Here is a 9,896-nt window from a genome sequence, read left to right on the forward strand (position 1 = left end):
AGGAGAGGAGAGGAGAGAAAAAATTAGAGGATGGGGGCTGGAGAGATTGCTCAATGGTTAAGAGTACAAGTCCAAGGTCAGTCCCCAGCACCCCCACTGTGCTGACAACCAACCATCTGTAACTCCAGTCCCTTGTAACCCTCTTCTAACCTCAACAGACATCAGGCTCATACATCGTACACATACATACATGAGGCAAAACACTCGCAGGGCGGTGGTAGCACATGCCTTTAACCCCAGCACTCAGGAAGCAGAGGATCTCTGTGAATTCAAGGCTATCCTGGTCTACAGAACTAGTTCCAGGTCAGCTAGGGATACACAGCAGAAACCCTGTCTCAAAAAACAAAAATAAAGTAGAAAGAAGAAAAATCCTCAAAATGTTGTCCAATGGAACTTGGTCCTTACCCATTTCTCATTAGAACACTACCAAGGTTACATAAAAGCCATGCCAAACAATGCTGCCTAGAGAATCACATCTTGGCCTGGCAATCAAGTCCTTTTCCTCTACCATGTCAGTTTTCTACAACCTTACTGAAAGACCAAAAGGCTAGATAATCATGGAACCAATAGATTTCTTCCCATGTTTATTTTTGGTGTTTTGAAACAGGGTGTTGGCATATCCCAAATACTGTGATTAAAGGCGCGTGACATCAAACTCAGACCCAAAGTTTTCTACATGCTAAAGTCTACAGAATAGAATACTAAGTTAGGAAAAAAAAAAATTTTTTTTTTTTTTTTGGAAACAGAGCTTCTCTGTGTAGCCTAACTATCCTAGAACTCTCTCTGTAGACCAGGCTGGCCTCAAAGAGATGCGTACATTTAATTACTACCTTCAAGTCTCTAAAAAAAATTCTGAGGATGTAGTTTTTCAGAAATAGAGATATTGGCTATGAAGCTCAAAGGACTAGGGTTCTATCTTCAGTACTGCCAAGGAAAAAAGGGATGGCACTGCATTAACAGTAAACAAATGAAGTACTTTGCAATAAGTACAAAATAAAACTTAAAAATTACTCAGGAGGGCTGGAGAGATGGCTTAGAGATTAAGAGGACTGGCTGTTCTTCCAGAGGTCCTGAGTTCAATTCCCAGCAACCACGTGGTGACTCACAACCATCTGTAATGAGATCTAGTGCCCTATTCTGGCCTACAGACATATATGCAGGCAGAACATTGTACACACAATAAATAAATAAATCTTTAAAAAATAAAAATGACTCAGGAGCGGAAGATATTTCCTTTGCCTTATCACTAGCATCCTCACCTACATATACCTATACCAGTAAAACAAAGATCTACGATCAACCTGCTCAATACATTTCTACTGAATAAGAAAGTAAAACCACCAGTTTGTGGTGCATACCTCTGATCCCAGCATTCAGGAGGCAGAGGTAGGCTGTCTCTGGGTTTAAAACCAGCCTGGTCTACAGAGCAAATTCCAGGATAGTCAGGGCTACCCAGAGAAACCTTGGAAGAAGGACCTAAGACACAACCAACCCTTACACTGAGCACTCATCAGTTCCACTTCAAACAAACCTCAAATGAGCAGATGATTTCTTAATTTCCCCTACTTTCAACCATAACATCTTTTTATTTCAATATTCCTTTAATTTTTCATTTGCAACAACCATCAAGTTTAATTCTTCCTGGGAATTTAAACATTCTCACATTGCTTCCAAACAATAGCATCTTAAAGATAAATCACCCAAGCCAACAGAAAGGCTCTGATTTAAATCCAAACAATTCTTAAAAGCATATCAATGGTGAAAAACAGATATTTTGTTAACAATATTCCTAGAAATACATTGTGAACATTAAAACAGTCTTGAGATTTCTTTAGTGGATTTACTATATAACACCAGAATGGTAAATAACCCAGTGGCAATTACAATGAGCAACCATTCTTTACAAGAAGTGACTCTTGATTACAACAAACTAAATAAGCAATCAAAGAGTTTAAGAAAGTCATTAAAAGCAGACAGCCTAAGCGGACAGTGATTAGAAGAGTCTTAAAGCTGAAATAGGGAACTTTTTTTACCTGGTGTTCTGCATGAATGTTATCCCCTGTAGGCCATCGATGTTTGCTAGTATTATAGCCGCCTCCACCACTTCCTCCTCCCCCAAGCTGCTCACCATGCTGCCTCTGAAAGAAGTAGTCCACCATAGCGTCGTCCTGGGAACGGCCTGCAACTCCTATGGATCCTGGGACAGGGCTGGAGTGTGTCCCAGCTGCAAGAGCCTGATTTGCAGCTGGCTGTGGCTGCGTTTGCGACCCTGTTCCAGATGTCAAAACAACAGGCATGTTGGGATTAGCTGGTTCTTGAGGGTGATGTTTCAGGTGGGGGCTGAAAGAGTCCTGCCAAAGCACTGCTTTTCTCTTCAAGACACATGCAACGCTCATTCCACCAACACCTAAGAACAAACAGTTAACAGATGTTTAATGCTTGTATTTTTAAAAACAATTCCATATACTCCAGTACAAATGGCTAAACAATTCCTTCTCTTCTGCAAGACAATCATGTATAACCAGTCTCTACCAAGAAGAAAAGTGTCTTGTAACAGTTTCCTGAACTGAACCTCCTGGGCCTGTGTGTGCAGAAATAAAGGTAACAAACAGCAAGTACTTCAACTGGTGCTGCGATGAGGGCCCACTACTGTAACCAAGCTTTACTAATAAAAAGTAATGATAGAGACCTAGATTTGAACCCTAGGATCACAAAAATAAATAATATGTAATCAATGGCTTCCCTACTCAACTTAGTTTCTCCTTAAGCCAAATGTACTTCAGTCTCTAAATAAACAGGTTTCTTTCTTTTTTTTTTTTTTGTAAGGTGAGGCTCATGTAACCTAGGCTGGCTTTGATAGTTATAGGTAGCCAAAGCTGGCCATTCTACTTGCACCTCCTGGTGCTGGGATCACAGGCATGCAACAACAGGACTGTGACCAGGAACTTTTGAAAGCATCAAGTTTACAGTCAGGAGGCATAGCTCAAAGGAGCAATACAGTGCTTGCCTAGCCTCAAATGCCCCTAGATTCAATCCCCTGGACACCCCTCCACGCTCCAATTTCACTTTAAAAAAAAACTTATAAACATGTCAATTAAAAAAAGGGGGGGGGGCTGGAGAGATGGCTCAGAGGCTAAGAGAACTGACTGCTGTTCCAAAGGTCCCGAGTTCAATTCCCAGCAACCACATGATGGCTCACACCCATCTATAATGAGATCTGGTCTCCAGAATACTATATACATAATAAATAAATAAAAACTTAAAAAAAAAAAGCCGGGGGCTGGAGAGATGGCTCAGTGGTTAAGAGCATTTGCCTGCTCTTTCATAGGTCTTGAGTTCAATTCCCGGCAACCACATGGTGGCTCACAACCATCTGTAATAAGGTCTGGTGCCCTCTTCTGGCCTGCAGACATACACACAGACAGAATATTGTATACATAATAAATAAATAAGTAAATGAATGAATATTAAAAGAAAAAAAGCCTAGGGTTGGGGCTAGAGACATGGCTCAGCAGTTAAAGAGTACTAGCTGCTCTTCCTGGATGCAGGTTCAAGTCTCAGCACCCACATGGGGGCTCACACCTGTCTGTAACTCCTATTCCAAGGCTTCTGACACCCTCACACAGGGAAAACACCATAAAACAAAAAATAAAAATAAATTTTAAAAAAGCCTATGGCTTAGATCCTGTAACTTCAAAGGACCCTTTAAAATATCTAACATGTTTGTGTGACAAGAGTATATATCCTAACCAAGATCATCAGTGGTTTCATAACAAGGAGGAAATCAAGACTTTTACTAGTAACCTATAAATACAAAGCAATCACGTTCATTAGTGATCAACTTAGAAACAGGACTAAAACTCACTGTAAAAACCAGAGGTCTGTCTCACCACAGGAATAGGGTAGCAAATACATGGCAGACATTATCTCATCACAGAAACACTGAAAGGGAAGCATTAGCAGCCCTGTTTTTACAGTAAAACATTACAGAAGTTAGGAGGAGCCCAAGGCTATCATCATCCATCTAGAAAGCAGAGATCTCAAGCTATTCTGAAACCAATCCCAGTTCATTCTAGAATCCTAGTAGTAGTATAACTTCTATCTTTTTTGGTTTTTTGAGACAGTCTCACCACGAGGAAACCAGGCTGGCCTTGAACTCACTCATATCTGCCTATCTGATTTCTGGCACTAAAGAAGTGGGCCACCCCTCCTGGCAATTAGTTATCTGTAGGGTGTTAAACTCCTCTGGAAATCCAACAAAGAAATCAAATGTTACTAGGAAGCATTGTTACTTAAGTTCCTCAAAAACCAAATAATTAAATTTGTACACACAAAATAAAGGGGTTACCAATTAATACACACCTATCTGCTACCACTAGAGTAACTTCCAAGGATTATCAGCACTGCTCAAAACAAGTAAAAAACCTGTTTTCTCTTCTTTTAGTAATTTATTCAGCTTTATTTTATGTGCATTGGTATGAAGATATCATATCAGATCCCCTAGAACTGGAGGTTAGACAGGTGTAAGCTGGCATGTGGGTGCTGGAAATTAAACCCAGATCCTCTAGAAGAACAGTCAGTGCTCTTAACCACTGAGCCATATCTCCAGCCCCGTTGTCTGTTTTGAAGTATTTTTTATTCTTTTGGGTATGTTTTACCTGCATGTATGTGCACCATGTACATGCAATGTCTGAGGTCAGAAGAGGGCATCATGTCCCTAAAAACTGGAGTCAGTGATGACTGTAAGCCACCATGTGGGTGCTGGGAACAAAACACCACATGTCCTCTGCAAAAGCATTCCCAAGTCCTTTTTGTTTTGTTTTTGTTTTTTAAGACAGGCTCTCTGTGTAACAGCCCTGACTGTCCTGGAACTTATTTTGTTGACCAGGCTGGTCTTGTGTCTCTGCCTCCTGAGTACTAGGATTAAAGGCATACACCATATATGCAAAGCACCAAGTACTCTTAACTACTGAACATCATCTCTCCAGTCTCCAGCCATGTTCTCTCATTAGATAAGTAACCTCCTGGAAACTTCTTACAATTAATTCATGTTTGGAAGTAAGAGACCACAAAGCAATCTGCAATCTGTTCAAAACCTAATTTGTAATCCCAGCACTCTGAGAGACTAAGGCAGGAGAAGCACTAATACTCCAAAGTCAGCTTACATTTAAACTGTGAGAGTTTAAGGCCAACCTGGAACACCACCACGTATTCTCTTACAAATGACAAGGGTGCTGGAGAAATGGCTCAGTGGTTAAGAGCACTAACTGCTTTTCCAGAGGATCCAGGTTCAGTTCCCAGCACCCACATGGCAGCTCACAACTGTCTAACACCCTCACCTAGATCTACGTGCAGGTAAAACACCAATGCACATAAAATAAAAATAACTAAGAAAAGACAAAAAAAAAATCTCTACTTTGGAAAAGCCTGGTATAAATCAACAATTCCAATACAGTCTTCGAACTCCTTCCCCCCAATTAAACCCCATCCAACAGAACCTTTACTAGAACAGTTTTAGCCTTCTAGACTCACATGAATAAAATGCTGTCTAGGCTTCAGTACAAAACTAGAAAATCATAGGTGTTTCATCATCAGCCTTTGCCAAGTGAATGCCAACCTAATGCCTCCTCACTTGACTCTCTAAAGACCTCATTATCCTCAAACTGCATATTACATTTTCTTCTGCAAGAGAATCTCTATCAGATACTAGGCCAAGAGATGCAAAGCCCAAGTTTTGCCACTAAACTAAAAAAAAAATCTCTCTGCCAGTTTCCAAAGAAAGTAAGTTTGTCTTTCCTCCATGTTTTTTGGAGCTTTCTAACTTAAAAAAAAAAAAAGTTATGAAGGTTTTAACAAATTTCAAATCACTATGCTGACAATTCCACAAATTTAGTTACCTACCAGTCAAGGCAACAGAGCCCCAATCTCCAAGGGGATTCTTAAAATAGTAAATGTCAAAAGCTACCTAAAATGAATTTCCATAGTAAGAAAAAGCTGGTCCCTGAAAACAATCTCATTCTAAAAAATAACTGGGGAAGGGTCACTTACAAAAATATTCAAGCACAACAATTGGCTTTTGTCAGGCTCTCTGGAGGCCGAGACTTCCTGCTTTACCTAAGGAGGCAAGGCAGTTTCTCAGACAAGAGAAACCCTGGCAAGAGGGACAACTGAAAAGTGAGCAACATCGAAACACTAACATGTGTGTGGGAGAATTTTGTAACATCTTAGAACTGACAAAACAAAAATTAATAATCAGTTACCTAAGTACCAGAAACCGTGAAACTGATGTTACCTTTCAGGGAACTCTGAAAGCTCACTAAAAGTTATGTATAGTATTTGAAATAAATTGTCTTACAAATGACTATTTAAAAAACAGACGTTTTAACAATACAATGAAGTACCAAGTCTTTCAAACTGTGTAAAGATCAAGCTGCAGTTTGTTTTTACTTTTTAAATATCACTATTATTTTCTCTAAACAAAGCAGCAGGGTTTAATCTACCTCTTTTTACTAAGACGGTCCGGTTTAAAAGGTGTTTATTTTACCACACCGAACCAACCTTTTGTGGACATAAATTTATCTTAAAGCAGTTCATCACAGCCCCAAACTAAACAAATCCCAATTGAAAAAAGCTGTGGCCTTGGACAAGATGAATTCAACCGTGGAAAGGCAAAATACTAACTCCGAGTTCAGAACCCAGTAGTTCTTCCCAAGCGCTCAGGTAAAGAATCCTCTGCGCGAGAATGTTTTACAAAGTTACAATCAGGGATGGGTCAAAATGGTTACTTTGTTTACTAACACCCAAAGGTAGCGGCTTATTTTAGCGGGAGGACTACACTGGTAACTTTTCCGCCAAAACTACAAGCTAAAACTACAATCCTAGCTTCAGAAGTAACAGATTTTAAAAACAGAACGCCCAAAAGGCCTCATAAATCATCTTCATAATAAGAGTCATTAATGGGCCAAGCAAAATGACCAAGTGTAACGAAGCGTTATCGTAATTTGCACAATGAAAACGAACAATTCTTCAAAGTTATGGTGAGGATAAAGCCTTCTCTTGGTGATGTGTGGGAGTTCTTCGATGGGGGGGGGGTTCTTGGGGGAGGGGTGAACTACTCGGGAGAAGTTACTACAGGAGCGTTCCTCACTTGACGTGGGAGTGATACTGTCGAGAAAACAAATGACCCGTGTTTACCAACCACGTTCGTGAGGACCGAACCTGTAGAGCTGAGCAGCTACCATGGTTTTCCTACTGCCTAAGGCTTTCGAAAAGCCCCTTGAAGAGAAGCACACTAACAACCGGGAGGCTCAAAGAGGAAGAGCACCACCACCCCCAAAAAAAAAAGAAAAAAGAAAAAGAAACACACACGCTCTCACGGAAACAAAAGGCCGCAAGAAACCCCAGGAGCCCAAAAGGCGATCCGAAACTTCCTGATGGCCACCTCTCCGCATCTAAGGCTTGCAAAAATCGCCCACTCCCCACCACCGTGGGGTCTCGCCCGTGGACCGGGGCCCGCCGCCGCTTTCGAAAGCGATGTATTGTTCCTCCCTCGGCGCTGCCACGGAAGCTCCAGAAGTCCAAGGGACCGGCGGGAGCACAGAATTTCCACTCCGCGGCCACAAGGGAGGGCTCCGGGCTTCGCCAACCCATCCCGAAATAAATAAATAAATAGACAGATAAAAGAAATACAAAGAGCCGAGGCGAACGGCCAACGCCAATCTCCAGGGACTCCCAGCAGGGCCGCACGGAGGCACGGAGCCGCCGGCGGTAGCTCGGGGCCGGGCCCGGCCGCGGCCAGCTCCCCACCCCCTCCTCGCGGATAACAATAGGGCCTCGCTGCCGCCTCCCAAACACGTACGAGCGGAGCGAGCGCCGAGCCTCCGCCAGGCCCGGAGGCGTCTCTAAGCCCTCCTCGCCCCGCCAACCGCGGCCAAACGCCAATACGAACGGCGCATCGGCTCGCTGGGAGTCCGGAGCGCGGTTTGGGGTCACCCGGGTGCGGATACTCACGGGCGGAGCGGTAGGATGAAGATGGATTCCGGCCCCCCGATCTTCGCTCGCCGGCGCTCTCGCTCCCCCTTACCTTTCACTCCGACAACATGGCGGCCCACTGGGGACTGGGCTGGCGCGGTGCATCATGGGAGCGGCGCCGGCCCCGGCTCCGGCGGTGGCAGCGGCGTGTGCGGAGCGGGCGGGCGGGCGGCTCTGGAACAGGTTGCCCCGTTGCCATGCCAACCGCAGGGCCTGCGTGAACTCGGGGAAACTCGCAGGCCACACAACCGCTGTGCCCGCCCGCAGGGACGAGCGCGCGCCGCCGCCTAGGGAACAGGGAGGAAGGCGCCCGGACGCGGACGGAGCACCCGGCCCGCCGTCAAGGGGGAGGGGGATGCCGACGCGGGGCCGCCCGCGCATGGGCTTTTCCGCAGCCCGGCCCGAGGCTGGGTTCGAACCCCTCCCAGCCTTCTGGCTCGTGGCTTTATTGTACCTTCCTTCCTCCATTTTCCCATTGTAACACACGAGGGAGAAGTCCAACAGCTCCTTAACACAACGCCCTAGCTGATGGAGGGCAGGACCTCATCCTGATTGGCAAGCTCTGGCTGGAACACAATGGCGATGCCTAGACCCTGTTCAAAAGTGATTAGAGCTAGTTCCAGGACAGGCACCAAAGCTACAGAGAAACCCTGTCTCAAAGACCAAAAAAAAAAAAAAAAAAAAGTGATTAGAAATTTCAAGATGGAGCTGGACAGTGATAGCGCTCGCCTTGGCTTTATTCCCAACATTTTGGAGGCAGAGTCAAGCGGATCCCTGAGTTCGAGGCCAGCCTGGTATGTTACAAAGCAAGTTCCAAGGCACCCAGGGCTACAAAGAGAAACCCTGTCTTGAAAAAAAAAGAAAAAAGAAAGGAAGGAGAGAGAAAGGAAGAAATTTCAAGATGGCACAGCAAACTCTGTCAAAAGAAATATAAAGAAAAATGAAATTTCAAGATGCACAGCTAACTAAGCTTAGAACATGAAGTCAGAGGTGTTTACAAGCGCTGTTTTTTTGTTTTTGTTTTTTATGAGTCAGAGTCTTGTGTAACCCTGATGGTCTCAAAAAGATCCCCCTGCCTCTGCCTCCAAAGAACCACTCGATCTCAGTATTAGCTGTTGTCATTCTGTCTAGTTGCCAGAATGAATGGAACTGGAGGTTTGATTAAAGTGACTTAAAAATCACTGGTAGTTAATGACAGATTTTTATCACATTTTATTTGTTATGGGAGGCAGCAGTAGAAGACAGGGAAAAAAAACTTCTATGAGAGTTGCTTCTCTCACCATGTGGGGCCCAGGTGAACTCAGGTGTCCAGCAAGCACCTTAACCACTGAACCATCTTTGCGGCCCAAGACAGTCTTATCACAAATTCAAGATGGGTTTAAAACTTGAGCAAATATCGATATTCTAAAAGACCAGAAGATACTGGAAAAGAGAAACCTTTCTAGATAAAGGAGAAAAAATATATAATTATGAATCAAAAATCAAAAAAACATAAAGAAAGCAGTGCTTAGGGGCACAAACCTGTGATTCCAGCACTTGGGAGTTTGAGGCAGAAGGACTGCCATGACTTGGAAGACCATCTGGGTTACGGAACAAGTACCAAATCAACTAAGAACAAAACCCAAGCTTCACCTATGCTAATGGGTCCATGCTTCACCTTCACCGATGCTAACCACACCAGTGACCTACACTCAAGACGAAGATGTTTCACCTCTGAATACCATTGGAGAGTTAAACTAATACACAAAGTATCATGTGATACAGAACTACTAGTCAATAAATATAGCTTGTTTTGTACAGGGCTTATAGTAACTACTCATTAAACACGTTCCGTGCAAGAATTTAACAGTTACTTTCACTCCAAT

The 9,896-nt window shown here is 43.5% G+C and overlaps 1 protein-coding gene across 11 annotated transcripts in view; it reads right to left on the bottom strand.

Moving 5' to 3' along the window:
- The window catches only part of Pum1 (pumilio RNA binding family member 1), a 117,358-nt gene extending 109,190 nt beyond the window's left edge, over positions 1–8,168 (bottom strand). For 3 of the 11 annotated variants that reach the window (XM_026781875.1, XM_005353152.2, XM_005353149.2), the window contains exons 1-2: positions 8,011–8,142; positions 2,034–2,407 (exon numbers count right to left, since the gene is read on the bottom strand). In XM_026781875.1, coding sequence (XP_026637676.1) covers positions 2,034–2,396 — 363 coding nt within the window. In that variant the 5' untranslated portion in view covers positions 2,397–2,407; positions 8,011–8,142. Of the gene's footprint in view, positions 1–2,033; positions 2,408–8,010 lie in introns of all 11 variants that reach the window. The other 8 variants (XM_005353154.2, XM_013348398.2, XM_005353150.2 and 5 more) reach the window with 5 other exon arrangements.
- Positions 8,169–9,896: the final 1,728 nt, after the last annotated feature.

This window comes from Microtus ochrogaster, chromosome 10 (assembly GCF_000317375.1).
Source record: "Microtus ochrogaster isolate Prairie Vole_2 chromosome 10, MicOch1.0, whole genome shotgun sequence".
In the NCBI taxonomy this organism is placed as follows: domain Eukaryota; kingdom Metazoa; phylum Chordata; class Mammalia; order Rodentia; family Cricetidae; genus Microtus; species Microtus ochrogaster.